At 36.4% G+C, this 19,726-nt stretch overlaps 1 protein-coding gene across 1 annotated transcript; it reads right to left on the bottom strand.

Annotated features, from left to right (window-relative positions):
• Positions 1 to 4,846: 4,846 nt before the first annotated feature.
• LOC139976504 (uncharacterized) lies at positions 4,847 to 19,450 on the bottom strand. The gene is made up of 16 exons (XM_071985332.1): positions 19,147 to 19,450; positions 18,603 to 18,757; positions 16,308 to 16,534; positions 15,628 to 15,806; positions 14,196 to 14,287; positions 13,620 to 13,897; positions 13,005 to 13,166; positions 12,621 to 12,661; positions 11,299 to 11,396; positions 10,851 to 11,106; positions 10,104 to 10,285; positions 9,461 to 9,623; positions 8,216 to 8,488; positions 6,507 to 6,638; positions 6,103 to 6,249; positions 4,847 to 5,633 (listed from the first exon to the last, which is right to left on the bottom strand). Exons 2-16 carry the CDS (start codon positions 18,750 to 18,752, stop codon positions 5,551 to 5,553), a joined length of 2,463 nt encoding a protein of 820 aa, XP_071841433.1. The 5' UTR covers positions 18,753 to 18,757; positions 19,147 to 19,450; the 3' UTR covers positions 4,847 to 5,550.
• Positions 19,451 to 19,726: the final 276 nt, after the last annotated feature.

Here is a 19,726-nt window from a genome sequence, read left to right as displayed (position 1 = left end):
TTTATGCCACATATATTTATAAATGAATTTAAATATTTTTTACTATTGTAAGCCACATATATTCACAAGTGAATTTAACTATTCATAAGTAACGTCAACCACAGATATTTCTAAGTAAGTTTAACTGTTCGTAGGTATATTGTTAGCCACCTATATACATAAGTAAGTTTAACTATTCGTAAGTATTGTAAGCCACAGATATTGATTCGTAAGTTTCACTATTCGTAAGTTTTGTAAGCCACAAATATTCATAAGTAAGTTTAACTATTCCTTAGTATTTTAAGCCACATATATTTATAAATGCATTTAACTATTCGTTACTATTGTAAGCAACATATATTCATAAGTAAGTTTAACTATTCGTAAGTATTGTAAGCCACAGATATTCATAAGTAAGTTTAACTATTCGTAAGTATTATAAGCCACAGATATTCAAAAGTTATGTCACTAATGATACTGTCGATACTCTCATCAATGTCATAATGTCACTTTACCATTTGAAAATTTTACCATTTCACCATTTCATCATATCATTTCATTATGTCATCATTTCACCATTTCACCACTTTACCATTTAACCATTTGATCATTTGATCATTTTATTACTTTACCATTTGATCATTTGATCATTTGACTATTTGAGCATTTGAGCATTTGAGCATTTGAGCATTTGAGCATTTGAGCATTTGAGCATTTGAGCATTTGAGCATTTGAGCATTTGAGCATTTGAGCATTTGAGCATTTGAGCATTTGAGCATTTGAGCATTTGAGCATTTGAGCATTTGAGCATTTGAGCATTTGAGCATTTGAGCATTTGAGCATTTGAGCATTTGAGCATTTGAGCATTTGAGCATTTGAGCATTTGAGCATTTGAGCATTTGAGCATTTGACCATTTGACCATTTGACCATTTGACCATTTGACCATTTGATCATCTGATCATCTGATCATCTGATCATCTGATCATCTGATCATTTGACCATTTGATCATCTGATCATCTGATCATCTGATCATCTGATCATCTGATCATGTGATCATGTGATCATGTGACCATTTGACCATATGACCATTTGAACATGTGACCATTTGACCATTTGACCATTTGACCATTTGACCATTTGACCATTTGGACCATTTGACCATTTGACCATTTGACCATTTGACCATTTGACCATTTGACCATTTGACCATTTGACCATTTGACCATTTGACCATTTGACCATTTGACCATTTGACCATTTGACCATTTGACCATTTGACCATTTGACCATTTGACCATTTGACCATTTGACCATTTGACCATTTGACCATTTGACCATTTGACCATTTGACCATTTGACCATTTGACCATTTGACCATTTGACCATTTGATCATTTGATCATTATTTTGATCATTTGATCATTTCACCATTTCACCATTTCACCATTTCACCAATTTACCATTTTACCATTTTACCATTTTATCATTTTATCATTTTATCATTTTATCATTTTATCATTTTATCATTTCATCATTTTATCACTTTACCATTTTACCTTTTTACCATTTCACAATTTTACCATTTGACCATTTTATCATTTGATCATTATTTTGATCATTTGATCATTTCACCATTTAACCATTTCACCATTACCATTTCACCATTTCACCAATTTACCATTTTACCATTTTACCATTTCATCATTTTATCATTTTATCACTTTACCATTTTATCATTTTATCACTTTACCATTTTACCATTTTACCATTTTATAATTTGATTGCTTTATAAATTTATCATTTTATCATTTTATCATTTACCAATTCACCATTTTATCATTTAATCATTTTATCACTTTACCCTTTTACCATTTCACCATTTCACCATTTTACCATTTTATCATTTTATCATTTTATCATTTCATCATTTTATCACTTTACCATTTTACCTTTTTACCATTTCACAATTTTACCATTTTACCATTTTATCATTTTATCATACCATTTTATCATTTTATCATTGTATTATTTTACCATTTTACTATTTCACCATTTTACCATAGCATCATTTCACCATTTAACCATTTTATCATTTCACCCTTTTATCATTTTACCATTTTACCATTTATCATTTTAAGCTAAAACCACTCAAACCGAGCTTTTAATCTTCTACGATTATTGGTTGAAAAGAACTATTATAAGATCTCGTGCAAGATGGGTAGAGGAAGGGGGGAAAATACAAGGTATTTTCTTAATCTAGAAAAAAGTAATAGGGGTAATAATACAATTCGTAAGCTCATTGGAGAAAACGGCCAAATGTATTCAGAGAGTACTGATATTCTAATCAATATTAAAGATTTTTATCAGACATTATATACTTCTAACCATTGCTCCCTCTAGCTTCTTCAATGAACTAGATTACCTCCAGTTGAACCAAGATGATTCAAGTTCTTGCGATGAACCTTTATATTTAAAGGAATGTTTTATTGCTCTTTCTGCAATGAAGAATGAAAGGCCCCTGGGAGCGACGGTCTAACTGTTGTTTTTCTTCCACTGTACTTATTTAAAATACCGTAACACATAATACATAAGAATCAGCAAAAAGACTTACCTAAGAAGCTTACTTACATAAAGAAGAAGTCGTTAAGGTTACACAAATTGTTGTTTTGCTTAGAAATGAAATAGTGAAGGTCAAGTCGAAAGTAAAAGTAAAATTCTTGCACATCTGGGATTTTGTTATTCAACCTACAAGTAGGCTATAAATATATATACTTTTTAGCATGCAAAATTAAAAAGTTCACAGGATTACCCATATCACCAAAATCACCAAAACAAATATTGGTCATATTAAAAGTATAATTAATTGTGAATGCAATTTGAATTCACTGCCTCCCAGAATCGCTCAACGTGACTACAATTATAAAGCAAATGCATTAGTGTTTCATCGGCATCTTTGCAAAATGAACAAAGTGGAGAATTGACCATTTTCATTTTATAAAGCAAGCTATTTATGCCTAAAATACGATGTAGAAAACGCAATTGTAAATATGATACTTTGGGTCATTCACAGCCGTATAAGGAAGCCTAAAAATCTTATTCCAATCTATTTTCACTGGAAATTAGACCGGTAATTAGCTTATTATAAACGTTTTTGGTTAATTGATGTGTGCGCATGCACATATTAAAGTTATTTTCACTCATTGGGAGCAAATCAGAATCATGGTACCCCCTCCAATGACTAGGAATGACGTGAATAATCACAAAGTTTGAAGTACAAGGAAAATTGCTAATATATATCTTCGCTTGAAACGTGTTATATGGAATTACCGAGCCATCATTTTTAATGAAATGTTTTAAATGAATAGTTCTGTGATTTAAAAGATCATAGTGGAAAATCACTTTATCGTTAACCAATATATGATTTCATTACCGTAATTACTGTCTGGATGATAAAAATTAAACTCAGCACAAGCCTCACACACTTCTCTGCAAAAATTATTAGAAATACAAGAAACTGCTTTCTTATTGAAATTACATTTTAAAAGAAAAGCACCACCGAACTGTTTTAGGTACAAATCAAAAAATATTTTCCAGTTTCCTCTCTGAGGGGCTAAATACCGTTTTACCCAGCTCCAGTTTAGACTTTAAGTGAAAGATTCAATATCTGTCATATCAAAGCCGCCGTTAACTTTCTTATTAATAAGGGTGCTTCGTTTAATCTTATAAGGTTTATTGTTCCAAATAAAATTATACAAAATTATATGAACCTCTTTAATGAAACTAAGAGGAGGATTTGGTAGAACACTAAAGAGAAAAACAAGTTGCAAAACTCTTCATTACAGTTACTTTACCAGATGGTGCATGTTTAGTCCACATCCCAAGTAACTGTTTGAGCCTGGATAATTTGGGAAGATAATTCAGCGAAAAGAAATCTTCATTCTTTGTAGTACATGTGACACCAAGATATTTCACGGGACCAAGATTAACATTAAAACAATACTCATGAAAATACCAGGGAACCCTTGAAACCATAGCACCCAATGGAATAAATGATTTGCTAAAATTAACTTTTAAACCCGAAGCGGCAGAAAAATTATTAAGAATGTTTACAACCTCTACAAGAGAAGCGCGTGAACCATCTAAAAATAAAACAGTATCATCGGCATATTGAGAAATTCTAATTTCAGAGTTATTAATAGATATACCCTTCATACAACATCCTATTTTAACCATGAATGTGAACAATTCTGAACATAAAATAAAGAGGTAAGGACTGAGTGGACAACCCTGTCTTACACCTCGAGAAATACTAAAATACTAGAGAGATGACCATTGTTAATAGCACAAGATGTAACGTTCCCATAATAAGTTCTAACCCACCTAACACAATGTGGACCAAAATTGAAGAATTTAAAACTTTGATAAAGAAACTCCCAGTCCAAATTAACAATCAAAAGCCTTTTCAAAATCTAGAAAAAGAAGAGTACCTGAAATATTGTTGGAATTACAAAGATCAATGAGGTCTAAAACTAGTCTAATGTTCTCACCAACGGTCTAACTGTCAATTTTTAATTTTGATGATAATCGTCACCTATGCATTCATGCAAGCGGAGAGTATGTGTGTGTGCGTGTGTGTGTGTGTTTGTTTGTCCAACTTTTTATGTCAAAATCTCCTAGACGACTGGGCCGTGTTTCTTCAAACTTGGTGGGAAGATACCCCCCCCCCCCCTAATGTCCCGGGTGGAAAGGTCAAATTATGTGAATTTTGTTACGTGGTTAAAGGTCAAATGTATTTTTTTGGCTCAATTTTGGGTACAAAACTACTCCTAAACGGTTTACTGGCGAAGAGATTTGCAACTCCGTGGATTGCCCTATTGTTTTCTCTCTTAATTTCTTCCTAGTTGTTGTTTACTCTTTATTAACATATTAATAGTTTGTTTTGTAGCATATATATATAATGATAAATAAATACCAAAGAAATATATGACTAGTCGCAGCTCATCATAGGAATAAATTACATATTTATTCTTTAATTGTTTTTCAATGTCTAAAACTTGATTCACCGGAATCATATCACTAGATGTTTAACGATGAAATGGAATAAACCAAAAATAATTAATCTCCGATAGGAATTTTCCCCATCGACAAAACCCTGATAACCTTTGTCTATTATACACCATTGGTTCTGACTTGCAACCCCAATGGAAAGAAACAAAAGGAAAAAAAAGCCCCAGCACCGGTAGCAATTTATGTCCCCGTCCGACCATGGATTCACTGAAAGTTAATTAGAATTATAATGTAAAAACATTAACAACTCTGTGACGATATTTATATTCGAATTATCACAATAATATAGATACAGTGATGGAATATCGAAATAGTACAGGAGACTAAGAGTAGTTGACTTCCTATAGGTTTGACTTGCTGAATAGGAAAACTTAAAATGGTAAAATTGTCTGCATATGCGAAGTAAACTAATCAGTCTATGTATTAATTTAAAAGCATGAATGTACAGCGTCTCTCTCGTTGGTTCATTGTCCATTCATAGACAGAAGGAGATGACATTCATATCAAACTCCGGTGAAGCGGTCACAAGAGGTACCTCCGTTGCAGGAGAAAACACAATCAGGACCCCATGTCAGGGCTTCACACTCTTTTGAAGAAAACAAATGTGAAGAAAAGAAGTGATTAATTGAAGAAGAAAACTGAAGAACCGTATTTTAGATATTCTCTGTTATTTTTATTTGTTTTAAAAATTGTGCAAAGATATTTGTAAAGTCATAACGCGAGATTGAACGGTAGAAATCATAACGAGCTTATATATTAAACCATGGTGCTACTGGTTTGTTCAAGAGGTACCCTATTTGTGTTTGTTTTTTGCTATGTGCGTGTGCGTGTGCGTGTGTGTGTGGGTGTGCGTGTGCGTGTAAGGAACAATAAAGATTGCCTCATAATATCCAAGTGTATATCAATATGCAACATATCCTATATATACCAAATATGTCAGAAATGTCCTTCCTTTAATGGGGAATGGTAGTGGTCAGACCCCTCCCTCCCACCCACAGCCCCCCCCCCCCCCTCACCATCTTTCTCCATCCCCTTCAAGATAAATATATATTTACCTTCATCGCAGTTCATTCCTTTCCAGCCGGGAGCGCATGAGCACCCTGCATGGTCACTGCACATCAAGCTACCCTTACAATCCGCGTCCAGACCTACTGTTGCACAGGAAATGTCGCCATCAATCACACCAAACTGTCCACGGGTTGCTATGGAAACACAATAGTTTTGAGTTGATATTTAGTTCCATCTGCAGGCATGAGACTAACTGAAGAAAGTGGGTTGGGCATATTTTGTAATGAAAACTTGAACCATTAGGTAGATTTATTGTTGACACAGGCATGGACAAGTTGGATCTGGGATGAAAAGGGATTTGGGTGGTCATTACTGCATGTGCTGGGGGAGGGGTGATTTTGTTTTGTTTTAAACCTTTTAAGTTTAATGTTAAGAAGTAGTGTTATCTCACCAGTGTCACAATTTTCGCCAGTAAGGCCATTCCTGCACAAGCATTGTCCATCGTCACCACAATACCCTAGCACACAAGTAGCAGGGCAAGTACCGGTACAAGTCGGAGGGGTGTGAAAACCATCTGGACATGCTGCAAAGAAATTGAAAGTTGAAAAGAAATCATTCAAGTTGTATTAACTAATTTGACACATCTATTTCGACCTCCTCCAATATCTCATATATTAATATACACACAAACTAGACAACGTCCAGGGACGTCAAGGGCCACGTGGGCTACAGGGACAACTAAACGTCACCGGTCCCCCCATTTTGAAGTCTCTAATTATTGTTTAAGTATATATCTAAAAATTGCAACGCAGTATTCTTCATCCCACATTTCCCCGAGCACCCCATTTCATCTGCTGCAGCTGCAGCTCCCTTAGTCTTGTTCAATACCCTGGCATTCTGTTACTACTTTGCCTGTTACAATAATTATGAGTGCGCCCTCGAATTCTCTGTCGAAAATATAATTCCCTGACAGGCAGATTTGTGGAAGGGCGTCCTCAGTATTATAATTCGACGATATTTATATTTAGAACGAACGTTTTGACCAAGACTACAGCTCCCTTGACGTCATTCTCTCGTGAGGCCTGGCTACATCTTCAGGTACTTCTGAGAGTGTGGCAGACATTTGCTTCCTATCGAAGAATTTAATCTTTCAAAGAGAGTATTTACTGTTTATTCTATTGAACGAATGTTACAACGCTGATACATTAATTATAAGTTTATGAACGGTTTACCGTGCCGTTATCGCAAGATAATGTAGGGCAGAATAACCAACAAATGTTTCGAAATGGTACCCCGTAACTGGTTCTTTTATTTAATTATAGTTACCAGTCTCAAAACAATGTAACTACGCAAATCAAATAACAGGGATGACCATGATAAGTAATGTATGAACAACACTACGTTACTAGGATCTGACGCATACGGCACCTGCTATGAATATGCAAGTTGTAATAGCAACATGAACGGATGCGTTCATTTCATGTCTGCATACAGCAATATAATGCATTGACATAATGGTCATAGCGTGTGTTTCACACACATACGGACTTATACTTCCTATATATACTGTACTAGGTTTGTCTATAGCTAGTGCTGGAAGTTGAGTCGTTGACATGAAGGCTATGTGAACAATTCCAAGTTCAATTTTTAGCAAAGCATTAACTTTTATAGTTTTAGGGCTCTAAAATAGTAGGTATTTGATCAGACGGAATTATGTGTGAACCAGGACAAGAGGCAATAGCATCTTTTGAAGTGTACTGTAATCCTTGAAACCGCGTGTATATTAAATACATCTAACATTTTATTACCATCTTTTGTGATGTTTATGCTGTAACTTACTCCGTAGAAACGTCTGAAAAGCGAAGCTAATTCATTAATATGCAGCTATCAAAAACCTCATCTGATATTTTTTGACAATTTTAAGTCTCAGAACAAAGTATACTTCAAGCTAATCGTGACGATCAATTTGTCACTAGTCTATTTCTTACGTTATTCGAGCCAGTTCTTGCATAGCGTAAGTTTAAAAATGAGCGATAGCAGACATATATAGCGAAACGCAATGCAACTTACAGGTATATTCATCCGCCGGTGAACAAAAAAGAACACGTTGGGTTATAAACGCACTGACCAAGTTCATTTTGACGAAAATAACTTTCTTACCCCGTACACGGACATCAAAGTAAGCATGTTGTTTTTCCCTCTTTCCACAGATACGTCGATAAGCTTCGTACACACCTGCCTGACATGTTTTAATGTGTTTAACATGGATGCAAGTAGAACCGGTCCAACGACGTAACCAAAGTGGGTCACGCCCATCAAAACTCCATGCAATAGGTCCTTTCCAAGTCTTTGGAATATTTGGATTAATGCACAATGTAAGAGTTTCACCAGTAGAAACCACTACAGTTCGTATGGCGTTCCTTGGAATTAGGTCTGGAAGATATACAAAGCAGACAGACATACGTCATAATCCCAGAGATGGATCAAGAAAGAAATCAAGAAAGAAATTCATTAAAGATAAAGATTAAACCCCATGTATGACGTCACCATTGCCAAATGACCACATCATCTGACCCCTTCAGTTCTATACATAACCTTGTTGCCATGACGATATGAATGGCTAGTGTAGGTGAACTTAACATCCTTATGTTTTTCAAAAGGAACTAAGGTTACCTCTTCAATTACACTCTCTTTCAGGAAATGTTTCAGATTCCTTTTCTCCTCCGCCCCCTCCCCCTCCCCCTCATCGTACTTCAACTACCGCCGCCTTCACACTCTCCATAGATATCCAGCGGTCTGCCCTAGCTTGATGGATTTGCCTCTCCCTTTTGTCTAACCGGAAGTGACGCAGCCCAAAGAAAGAAGTGACGCAGCTAAAAGAGGAGATTCTTAAAATGCATTTCTTCCTCTCTCCTAAGAAAAGGAAAGAATGTTGTCATTGTCAAATTATCATTTAATAAGATTAGATTATCCATCGGTCTTCCATATGAAATTTTCCTATTTCGACAAGGAAAGTCACGATAAATGTGCAATAGCTCCAGAGAGCTTTTGAGGGGAGAGGTTCCGTTGTATGGGTTGAGGCGATGGATAAATTTTTGATTTTTAATTTATTTGTTATTTTAGGGGAGGGGGATTTTTGAAGGCCATGATGTATGCACATCATAATATGAACTAGTTGCTCCGACGACTTTAGTTCATATAGTATTTTCGGGTATGAAGGAGGCCTAACACCAATCCAACCCTGCATGGCTAAAACATAGACCGACACGTCACGAAATAGTCCTCCATTGTGCATCGTAAGTTTTGAAGTTTTGGTAACATCACAAGTACATTTTTACCTCAACACGTTTGAGATGTGAGTAATTTTCTGTACTTTTAACAATCTATTGAAGTTAAGTAACATACCTTCTTGATTGTGTATTAAAACTTGAGCGCTGAATCGTTGTATCGTAGAAAAATAATCGCAAAAGTGTACTCCAAAACGTTTAGCCTTGCTGCTTTCATTCTCTGGTTCTAGTAAAGTCGATTTGTAGATTCGGAGCGTGTCCCCATCTGTTGATGACGCCCCCTAAATGGTAGCGATAAAGCGATTAGTTTACCAGCTGTATATGGCGTGGAATTACATAGGCTACAAGAATAATGCGCCGATATTTGGGCTATGCAAAATGTAAAAGAATTTCAACTTACCCTATTATTTTTTTTTGGGGGGGGGGGGATTGATTGAGATGATATCGAGGCAATATTCAACTTAGGACAATTTTCAGCCCTATTTTTCTTTTAACAGAGAGAAAAGAGAAAAGAATCCGCATACGTTCAGTACAATTTTAGTGTAGACAGATTGGATTAATTACTCATTTGGTATTGTTCCCTAATCCCATTTCCGTTTTGATTTCTGACGCAATTGCCAGAAACAGTAAAGGTATATAATATATGCAAGCCGATGTAATCCCCTGATGGGAGGTGTTAAGACGTTGCAAACACAACCAGTTGCTTTAAATTTGATATCAAAATAACATTTTTTTTTTCATATAAAGGGAATATAGCTTACCAGTGTCGCTTCGTAACTAACGAACATTCCATTACTGTAAAACTCTCCGTGGTCCCGTCCTCGGAATGTCGTAGTGAACGCATCGGGACCTCCCCCGGCAACAGCCAATAGTTCAACTGGTTTCATCGACCGAAGATTACGAACGGGAGGGGTCACGAAACAATGAAAATCCCAGGCTGCCACTTTTCAGCAAACAAAGTAAAATTAATAAAATAATCTGTAACACTTTAATGGGGCCCGGCGGGGAGGGGGAATGAAAAATGGTATACGAAATATTAATGAATAAAAATATAATATATAAATAAAGATATTTATGAATAAGTTAATGTGTCAATATCTGCACATGCATGTTTTATTCCTTGGTCACATATATGATAAAGAAAACATATAGCCTACATATAGGCTAGGCTACGTGCCTGTTAGTTGGAAAACATGCAGGGATTGTATACGCCAGTTGGAAATATACCTAGACTACATGTACACGCTAGTTGGAGAAATCAGAGCAGATAATTACGGTATAATTGTGAGCTGGTAATTAGTTCGCGATCTGATCATCGACGTGCAAGCCGGACCATTCTCGCCACGTTACTATAACTTTTGACTGTATTGCAACACGCTAAAAAAAGAACATATCTTGTAGCCATAGAGATGTGAGCTTCAGAGGTTGGCATGCCAACACATTCAACTTCTTGAAAGATTCTTCAGATGTGACAATCAGGTAAATTGTATAGTTTTTCTATAACTTACTTATTGTGAAGGTCCAAAATGACGGATCTGCAACAGCGGCAGATTCAATGGCACATGTGGAAATCAAAAGGGCAACAGCTGCATCGATGGTTACGTAATATGATCCTTCAGTGAAGTCGTCTGCAGAGATGATGAATGCAATGACGCCATTCTCGAGGAAATCCACTTGGGTGTCGTCACTTGCATCAACTTGAAATACCATTGTGTCGGTGTCGTCAAAAACTGATATAAAAGCAGACACTGTCGGACGACTTATCTGTGTGTAAGAGTGCCAAGTTTATTACTGATATTAGTATCACTGCCAACAATAAGGGGGGGGGGCGGGTGACTTTATGAGATTTTAGATTTGACATGTCATAGTCCATTGGGAAATAAAGTCCTATTGTTCTTGTACTGCGCCCTTGTACAAATTAACTCAACCCCGTGTGGTTTGTATTTCTCTCCTTACCTCGTCATTAAATTGAAACTGCATTTTTAATTTCCCTGCCGCGACAGTGGACCCACTTGCTGGTGTCAGTGAGTTCGACACCACCTCGGGAGGAGAATCTGTTGGTTGAGAAAATCAATAGATGTTGGTAAGACGTTGCGTATTGTCTAACTGTCAAAGGGTTACTGAATGACTAAATTGCTCAGACCTCACAAATAATGGAAACCACTCCAAAGTTATACAGCGAAAATAAATAATGGGTAGGAACACCAATGAGCCATATAACCAAGCACAATATTATGTAGCAGCCATTAGCCAGGAGCTTCTGGAGACAGGTCGGGCCCCGGGAAAATTAAATCACCGTGTCTGGCCTTTTTGAAGTCTTCAAAAAGGAGGTGGATGGGGCCTAATCCTCAAACAACTATTGAAGGCCGCAGTCCATGAAGTCCAATGTTCATCCCTTAATCGTGTATACATACCACCCATCTACTTTGAAGCCAATTGGTGATACGGCTAAGGAGGAGTTCATGACCCTTTTATTGTTCTCACACACATATACATAAACATAACTTACTCTATCCCACGTTATTGTGTTGCCCTAAGGTAACCCGCTCCTTTTCTCTCCACATTATAGTATACAAATAATGAATGGTTTCCATTCGTGCAATAGTGCAAACATTTCATGAGTTGAAAGATGTAAATTGTTCCATTCAACTCGGCTGCGCCTCGTTGAATGGAACATTACATCTTTCAACTCATGAAATGTTTGCACTATTGCACGAACGGAAACCATTCATTATTTGTTTTATACAACATATTATATTAAGATGGGTAAAATGCACTCATGGAACAGATTGTTTTGAACAGACAGGTTTCTCTGCTCTCTTACCATTGAAAAAAGTGCTACCAAAAAGGATAACCCACGGTTCTTTTTCATAGAGTGGAATAGAGCGGGAATGGTCTGTAGGGGCGCTATCGAAGCGGAGCGCCACCACGATTGGCGCGGAGCGTACCGTAATTTTTTAGTAGAGATACTCCCTAGATCGCCGGAAATGACCCTTTCCTTGCTTACTAAATTGCAGATAAAAGAAGAATAAATATGTGTCGTCGACCAAAAAAATGTGACAAATGTCAATAGGAAGATGAGAGCACAATTAAAAAGTCAATAATCGCGAATAATTAAAAAGCTGAAAAGTTAAGAAGCTGAAAAGGGCGCCAGCAGTCCATTTTAGTCCGTAAGGGGGGGGGGTCATCCGCCCCCTGACCGTATGACTGTACTGGTGCATATTGAGCCTACATCGTTATATACTCTGTAATGCATGCCCCACAAGAGCAAAACTCACCGAAAGAACTAAACGTCACACAGCATAATGGACTGGCATTTCTGAAGATAAAAAAAACGTGTAATATTAAGTGACAAATAATATACATATATATACATATATAAATATATATATAATTGAAATTGTAGAATTGGAAAATCCAGAACAGTGAAGAAAGTCCACCTACACATACACACATGCATATATATCAATATATATATATATATATATATATATATATATATATATATATATATATATATATTTATATATATATATATATATATATATATTTATATATGTATATTGAATATATATATATATATATATTTATATATATATATATATATATATATATATATATATATATATATATATATATATATATACACATTATGTACCTACCCATTACTGTCACGAGCTATGAAGCAGAGCATTGCCAGAATTCCGACGTCATCAGGGTCCCATGTTACATCAATGAAGTAATCTGTGGGCTGTCCTTCTGTGTAAGGCATGATGTCAGATTTTGTAAAGCCAAATGGTGAAATTGTTTCTATTCTTGCAATACTGAAAAAGAAAAATAGAGATTGTCCCATTAACTTCGGAAGCACAATAAGCTCAATAATGTAACAAAGTACTCCATGAATATGCAATGGATTCGGTGGCGATTTGATGCGTTCTCTTCCAAAAATACTAGTATTGCCACAGAATGTCCCGGAAAGTTATTTTTTTTCTTGTTAGTTCATCTCAGTAACAGTTTGTCATTTTTAATGGCTAATTCCCTCTCTATTATTAGATTTTGGGGCTAATTCTTATTTTTTATAATATTCTCTAAGACATCATTAATTTAACAGTTGTAAAGATGGAGACGTTTATATTGAACTACTTCAACAAGAATGAAATGCATGGACAATTGTTTTTCGCAGAACTGGTATAAGCAAGAGTTTATAACAAAGATGACATATTCAAGGGGAGATGAAGAACCATAATTCTGTTACAACAATATGGTGAGATATATACGAGACTGTTGGGCCTGGTGATCGTGCCACGAGTCGTCCATTGTATGTGGTACCCGCTTGAACTGACAAACACGATCCACATTCTGCAGTTGGAGCAATAAACATCGGTATTTCGCTGCACGTTCCAGGGGTCGATTTAACGTCCAAAATAAACTGCATGGGCGTCTGACTAAGGGGCGTTGTTGATGTTTCGTTTGCAAAATCACGAATTTCGAGCGCTATACCGTAAAGACCTGAAAATACGGTTGATGTGTCCAGGAGCACTAACTCACACTTGTCCTATAAAACAAATAGTAATTAAAATTTAACCCACGACCTGAATTTATAAAAAAATATATAATAAAGAAACAACATTTCCGAACTCATTCATGTTTTCTTCTTTATAGTAAAGGTTACATTGCCACATTAATATGTCATATCATCAACAGAGTACTGCTTCAGTGTAATTTCAAGAAAATTATTTCAAAGAATTATATGTATATATTTTGGAAAATAACGCAATATAATATAATAATAATACGATAAGGGAGATATTTGCGAAACTATTGAATATACATTAGAAATCTTCCCGACTTACGGAGTCTAGTGTAAATCCCGATATTGGACCACAAATAGCTCCGCAATTAGTCGCCCAAAAACATCTGACGTCATCGCCGTCAACATCGCGAACTAAAAGAGATGAGTATCATCTTCAAACATTTATTTACTTGATTGAAATGTTCATGTTGTAAATACGTTTCTATTACAACACCACCAGAACAAAGAAATTGTGAATTTGTAGAGATCTCTATAATCACATGATATATGTCTCTCTTTCAGCGTGTTGTTCTACAAATTTAGAATATGTTTTTTTTTACTCAACCAATCATAGATGTGCCCTTACATTAGAAACAACAGCAAGTATTCCCTTTGTTTCGGTCTTATTCAAACAGATTTGTACAGTCGACAAAAGTTCATTATTAATCGAGTTTGAGGATTACATGTTCAAAGAAAGACTTGAGGGATTTTTCACCATGTCGCCAGAGAAACAAACATTTATCGTCATAGTATAGATATAACAATGCAAGTGGGTAGCATTTCCTGTACCAATTTGTAGATGAATATGTCAGCGTAGCATGGTTTCATTTCCGTGCCCATAGCTTTTGATTGGAGATAATATTTACCATCAAGGGAGAAACAATTATTTCTTAATATAAAACGCAAAATAGGATAACCCCGGGAAATGTGGTTAAAATTCCCAATGTTGACTATGGTCTATAATGGCTACTTCACTGACTTCTACTGTGTTCTTGGTAAATACGGCAATTATGTAGGTGAGACAGGTTCTCGGTTCCGCTGACGTTTTAGTAATCCAAAAGCAGCTCAATTCGTGATAGTTTTGCAGGATTCCCCGTTTCCAAACATGTCAATCTTCATAGACAGTCTTTCAAAAACCTAATATGTATTTTAATAACCCTCTAACTATAATTCCGTAACTGAAGGTAAACAAATACAAATCAATCGCATCTTTCGTATTTTGTCTCATATCGCCGACCAAAATTTCCAATATATATATTTTCTAAAACAGTACTACATATTTGACAATTATGAGTCATATCTTATTTCTTATTTTCTTTTGGAGTACACGTGGATTACCTTTATATAATATATATATATATATATATATACATACATATATATATATATATATATATATATATATATATATATATATATATATATATATATATATATATATATATTAGGGATTCACTTTCAGAGCATATCTCCCGCTGGAATTGAGATGTTTTAGTATCCAGGATGGGTCAGAAACTCAGAAGGGTACTTTTTGAGAACGTTCACAAATATAAAACGCTCTCATGTGACTGTAATACTGGTCCTTCACTCTCAGCGTGCATGTTGTTCTACAAATATTAGAATCTATTTTGTTTTGATCAAACCAACCATATTGTGCTGTCATCTTTAGAAACATCAGCAATTATTTTCCTGTTTCGGTCTTATTCTCTCACCGGGTATCATAAGGGTGTTGGTACAGCCGTTTTTGAACGGAACCACTGGGGCTATATCGGTCAACGGCGCACTGTTGACCATACCGGTATCATCGCGTACGGCCACATCTACCACAGCGATGAAGCGCCAGGCCGATCCGCGGCGATTAATCAAAGGTAACCAAGCATACCCAGAAAATCTGGATTTGAGAGAAAATAAATCAATAAATCCAGGGAGTTTATATCTTCAAACTTCTTAGGCAGGTGCCCATGATGGGAACTTGTAGACTCGTAGACCCTCAAAACGAAAGGTCAGAGGTCAAACGTTAAATATCAAATGCATAGTTTTGTGGTAAATTTGTGTGAAATTCCTACTATACGGCAAAGACGATCTTCTTCAAACTTGAAAGGATCGAGGTGCAACTGACCTTAGACGATACAACGTTGTAAACGAAAATATTATGATTATGATATTATGATTGATCGATGTATAGGAGACAGGTGAGGGAGAAAAGTAAACTTCGGAATGGGTTAGTTGCTGAGGTGAAGTGAAAATAGTGTGACTGATTAATGTAAGATAGATAGATCGGAGTAATATATACGTATAGGACACACGTAAGGGAGAAATACATTGATTATAGTGATTGTAGTGAAATTTATACAATTATTTGTTCTATAAATTATATGTAGATGTAACTAACCTGAGAGCAAACAGCGTTTCACTTGCAGTCAACGTTGCTGTATTTATTCCTGTCGTCCAGTCTTCTGAGGAGCTGTAGTCTGTACAAAAATATGTCAATCGTATATTAGGCTCTGGACAGCTACATACAAGACTTCCTTCACCCGGACTTAGGATACTATTCGCAATGGTAGCATCAGTACAACCATACTGAGATCTTCGCCATGATACCCTCCACGATATTTCAATCTGAAAAAACAAAAACAATTAAAAACGAAAAAATAAAAACAACAGTTGAAAGGTTCCTCTTTTATGCATGAAATGACTACATAAGTCCGTCTTTCAGTCTGTCCTGTCATTGAGGCAGTTTTTTTCTTCTTAACCTTGGATTGGAAAAAAGGGTTTCCACTTTGCCTTACAATATATTTATTTATTTATAAATATTTTTTTATCTTGGACTTTGACATACCAAAACTAAATTTTGCCTAAAAAGTCATCAATTAACTGTAAGAGATTTTATGCAGTTTAAAGGTGGCATGCTCCTATTAGAGTCTATATCCATCCGACCGAATGTTCTCCTATCTCAGGAAAAGTGCAAGAAAGCTGCAGCCAGGAGAACATCTTTTTTGACCTGTTATAAATCATGATCTATTTTTTTTATTGTGGCTTGCATGTTGAAGAACATGAATGGAAGTACATGTGGTGCAGAAATTGGGTCAATTGAGGCAATGTTATACCATGTTAGGTCTCCCAGGAGCAGCGTACGAAAATTGTTTACTGAAGAGGTTTGTTTACAAGTGACTAAAACTTCAGACTCTGATAGCAAAACAAATCTGCGCGGTCACGATACGGAAAATTGATGGTGACATGAAATGCCAACTTGTCAGCTATCCGGTGATGGGTAGCGTTTAGCTAGTGAGAACATCTATCTAGACTTAGAGACCACATTACTTTTGTGATTTAGTTTGTAAGTTTATGGGGCTTTTAATGGGCGTATGCTACCACATACGTTACACAGCGGCGCTATATCACTTTGTTTCAATGGAAGTGTCAGTCATGTATTATGTCAATCCAGCCAGTTTTGATCAACTCGCGTTCATAGCTCAACCATTTCGTTCACTGTAGTAAAAACATGACCTGGAAATCCATATCCAGGTCCTTATGTACAACTTTAATTGTTACATAATTAGTTTTTCCCTCTAATCAGGCGTGTACACTTGGGTGAAAATCCACGTATTCAATAATGTCAGTTATGAACAACATCACACGAGCGCTCCAAAGCTCATGTCTGTACAGTTTTCTATTGAACGGGGTTTGCCTGTGCGGGGAATGCGCGCAGTTGGCCCACAAATAATATGCACGGTAGATGCCACAAATTGCAGATCATGTTCCCATTGCATCGTTAATCGGATATTCCGGTGGCAGTAAATGCAACGCGTATCGTAAATGTTCTACACCATACCTTGACTGAACCTCCTAGCTTGTCCTTAATTATACAATGCGAGATATTGCTGATTGTATGTAAACACTTTTTGACCAGTTGCACAACACCCACGTTCTTCTGCAGGGAGTGCAGGGGCGTAGCGAGGAATTTGCGAAGGGAGGGGCGAAACTGTAGGCAAACTATCAGAGCCGAAGAAACGGCATTGCAAACTATCTAAGCGTACGTATAGCGCCCCCTTCTGGCGCTACGCGTCCAAGAAAATTTGGCCTGAAAATGCCTGCCAGGTCGCTGGAAATGGCACTTCCCAGGCCTTGTAAGTTGCATCCTATAGCATTTTTCTCTTTTGAAATTACAAGCGATATGATAAAAACATACAAAAAATACGCTAAAGGGGGGGGGGGCGGGCGGCTGCCCCATCGCCCTCCCCTGGCTACGCGCCTGAGGGAGTGGATCACAGTATAGGTGCTTTGAGATGTCATCATGGTAGTTCTTGTAATCTATTTTACTGGTTCCACTACACCCTCGATCCTCCTGAAGTGAGTGGATCACATGTGTATAGGTGGTCTGTGATTTTTGATTTCTCCTTGAAATGTGAAACATTTCGAAATGATTGCTTAGCTCTCGATGTTCTCTGCTTTTAGAAATGTTATCAAAATGCAACTTTTTGCTATAAAAATTATTTACCGCAGTGAATAATTGAGTTAAGTGTTACATTGAAAATATCAACACTTTCGAACGGTGTTGATGATTGTCAGCCAATGGTGCTCTGTTGTTTCTATGTGAAGTTAGCAGAACACTGATGTCTAGACAAAAAGTTCTACAAAATAGCAATATCAATTTTGTGGCTAAAGTCATCCGTTAACAGTTCCTTACCGTCACGGTTTCCCCTTCACCAGGTTGAGGATTCAGTGGCCGCCATGATATCAGACCTCCGCGAAAATGGCTGGCATCAATTTGAACAATTTGTGTAGTCAGGAGTAATAGCCAAAACAAGAAAAAGTCTGACGAAACCATTTTCAACATCTTTGCTAAAAGTAAAGATAAAATAGTTTGATATAGGCGTTTATCATCAGAATTACATTATAAATGTTATTGTAATTGCATAAAAGAAGAAAAACGGGGTAGATTCTAAATTTTACCCAGATGGATTTAAGAAGTGCAAGAACCTTTATGGAAGGGGCCTTGAGAGGTTCAAAGTTGAGATCGACTCTCATGTTGGATTATCTAGAGGCCTCCCCCAGGAAAGAAAATACAATTGATATTGAATTATATCATGTCTATCTCTGCATATAAGCAAAACAAAGAGGCTGACAATTTTTGCAAATCATGCACTGCGTATATGTAGTGCTTTGGAGTTTCCTCAGAATGTCCAAAATCACTTCTCTCGTTCAGAAACAGATTTAGTTGGTGTACTTACAATTCCTCAGAATTTCAGTCCAAAATCACTTCTCTCGATCAGAAATAGATTGAGTTGGTGTACTTACAAAAGATTTTACTGTGTGTCCATGGAGATAAAACTCACACCACACATGCATGCGTATGATGCTTCGAATGGCTTCACTGGAATATGCCAGAAGAAAGATAATTTAAGAATTCCTAAGATTATCCAAACGAAAACAGATCATCCACCGAGATATATTTCCTTTCTCAGTCCGGTCAGCTCTCACTGGCTACTCCCACATATCATGTGGGACGATATTGGTGTCGATAACACGTGTAGCCTTCACCTACAAAATGGCAGGAATTATAGTATTCGTCACTGATCAGCCATACAATACCAACCAGAATACTTACCTTAGACAATGAAACATTAATTCAGCAGTCACCGTTACGAATAAATAAAGGTCGATTGAAGTAAATACTGTATCACAAGATTGACCGGGCAGTGACCGTGACGAATAGATATAGGTCCATAGAACTACACTGAACAATAAATAATTAAGTAGACTTACAACACATGAGTATTCCCATTCAATATATAATGCTTATCAGTGTGA

This window comes from Apostichopus japonicus, chromosome 11 (genome assembly GCF_037975245.1).
Source record: "Apostichopus japonicus isolate 1M-3 chromosome 11, ASM3797524v1, whole genome shotgun sequence".
NCBI lineage: Eukaryota > Metazoa > Echinodermata > Holothuroidea > Aspidochirotida > Stichopodidae > Apostichopus > Apostichopus japonicus.
This window is presented reverse-complemented; position numbering and strand designations above follow the sequence as displayed.

Coding starts and splice junctions, on each gene's coding strand:
- LOC139976504 (XM_071985332.1), bottom strand. CDS start 18,752: ATGTTGAAAATGGTTTCGTCAGACTTTTTCTTGTTTTGGCTATTACTC. Junction 13,898..14,195: donor CGGGATTTACACTAGACTCC/GTAAGTCGGGAA, acceptor TTTGTTTTATAG/GACAAGTGTGAGTTAGTGCT. Junction 11,107..11,298: donor AGTTTCAATTTAATGACGAG/GTAAGGAGAGAA, acceptor TCTTACACACAG/ATAAGTCGTCCGACAGTGTC.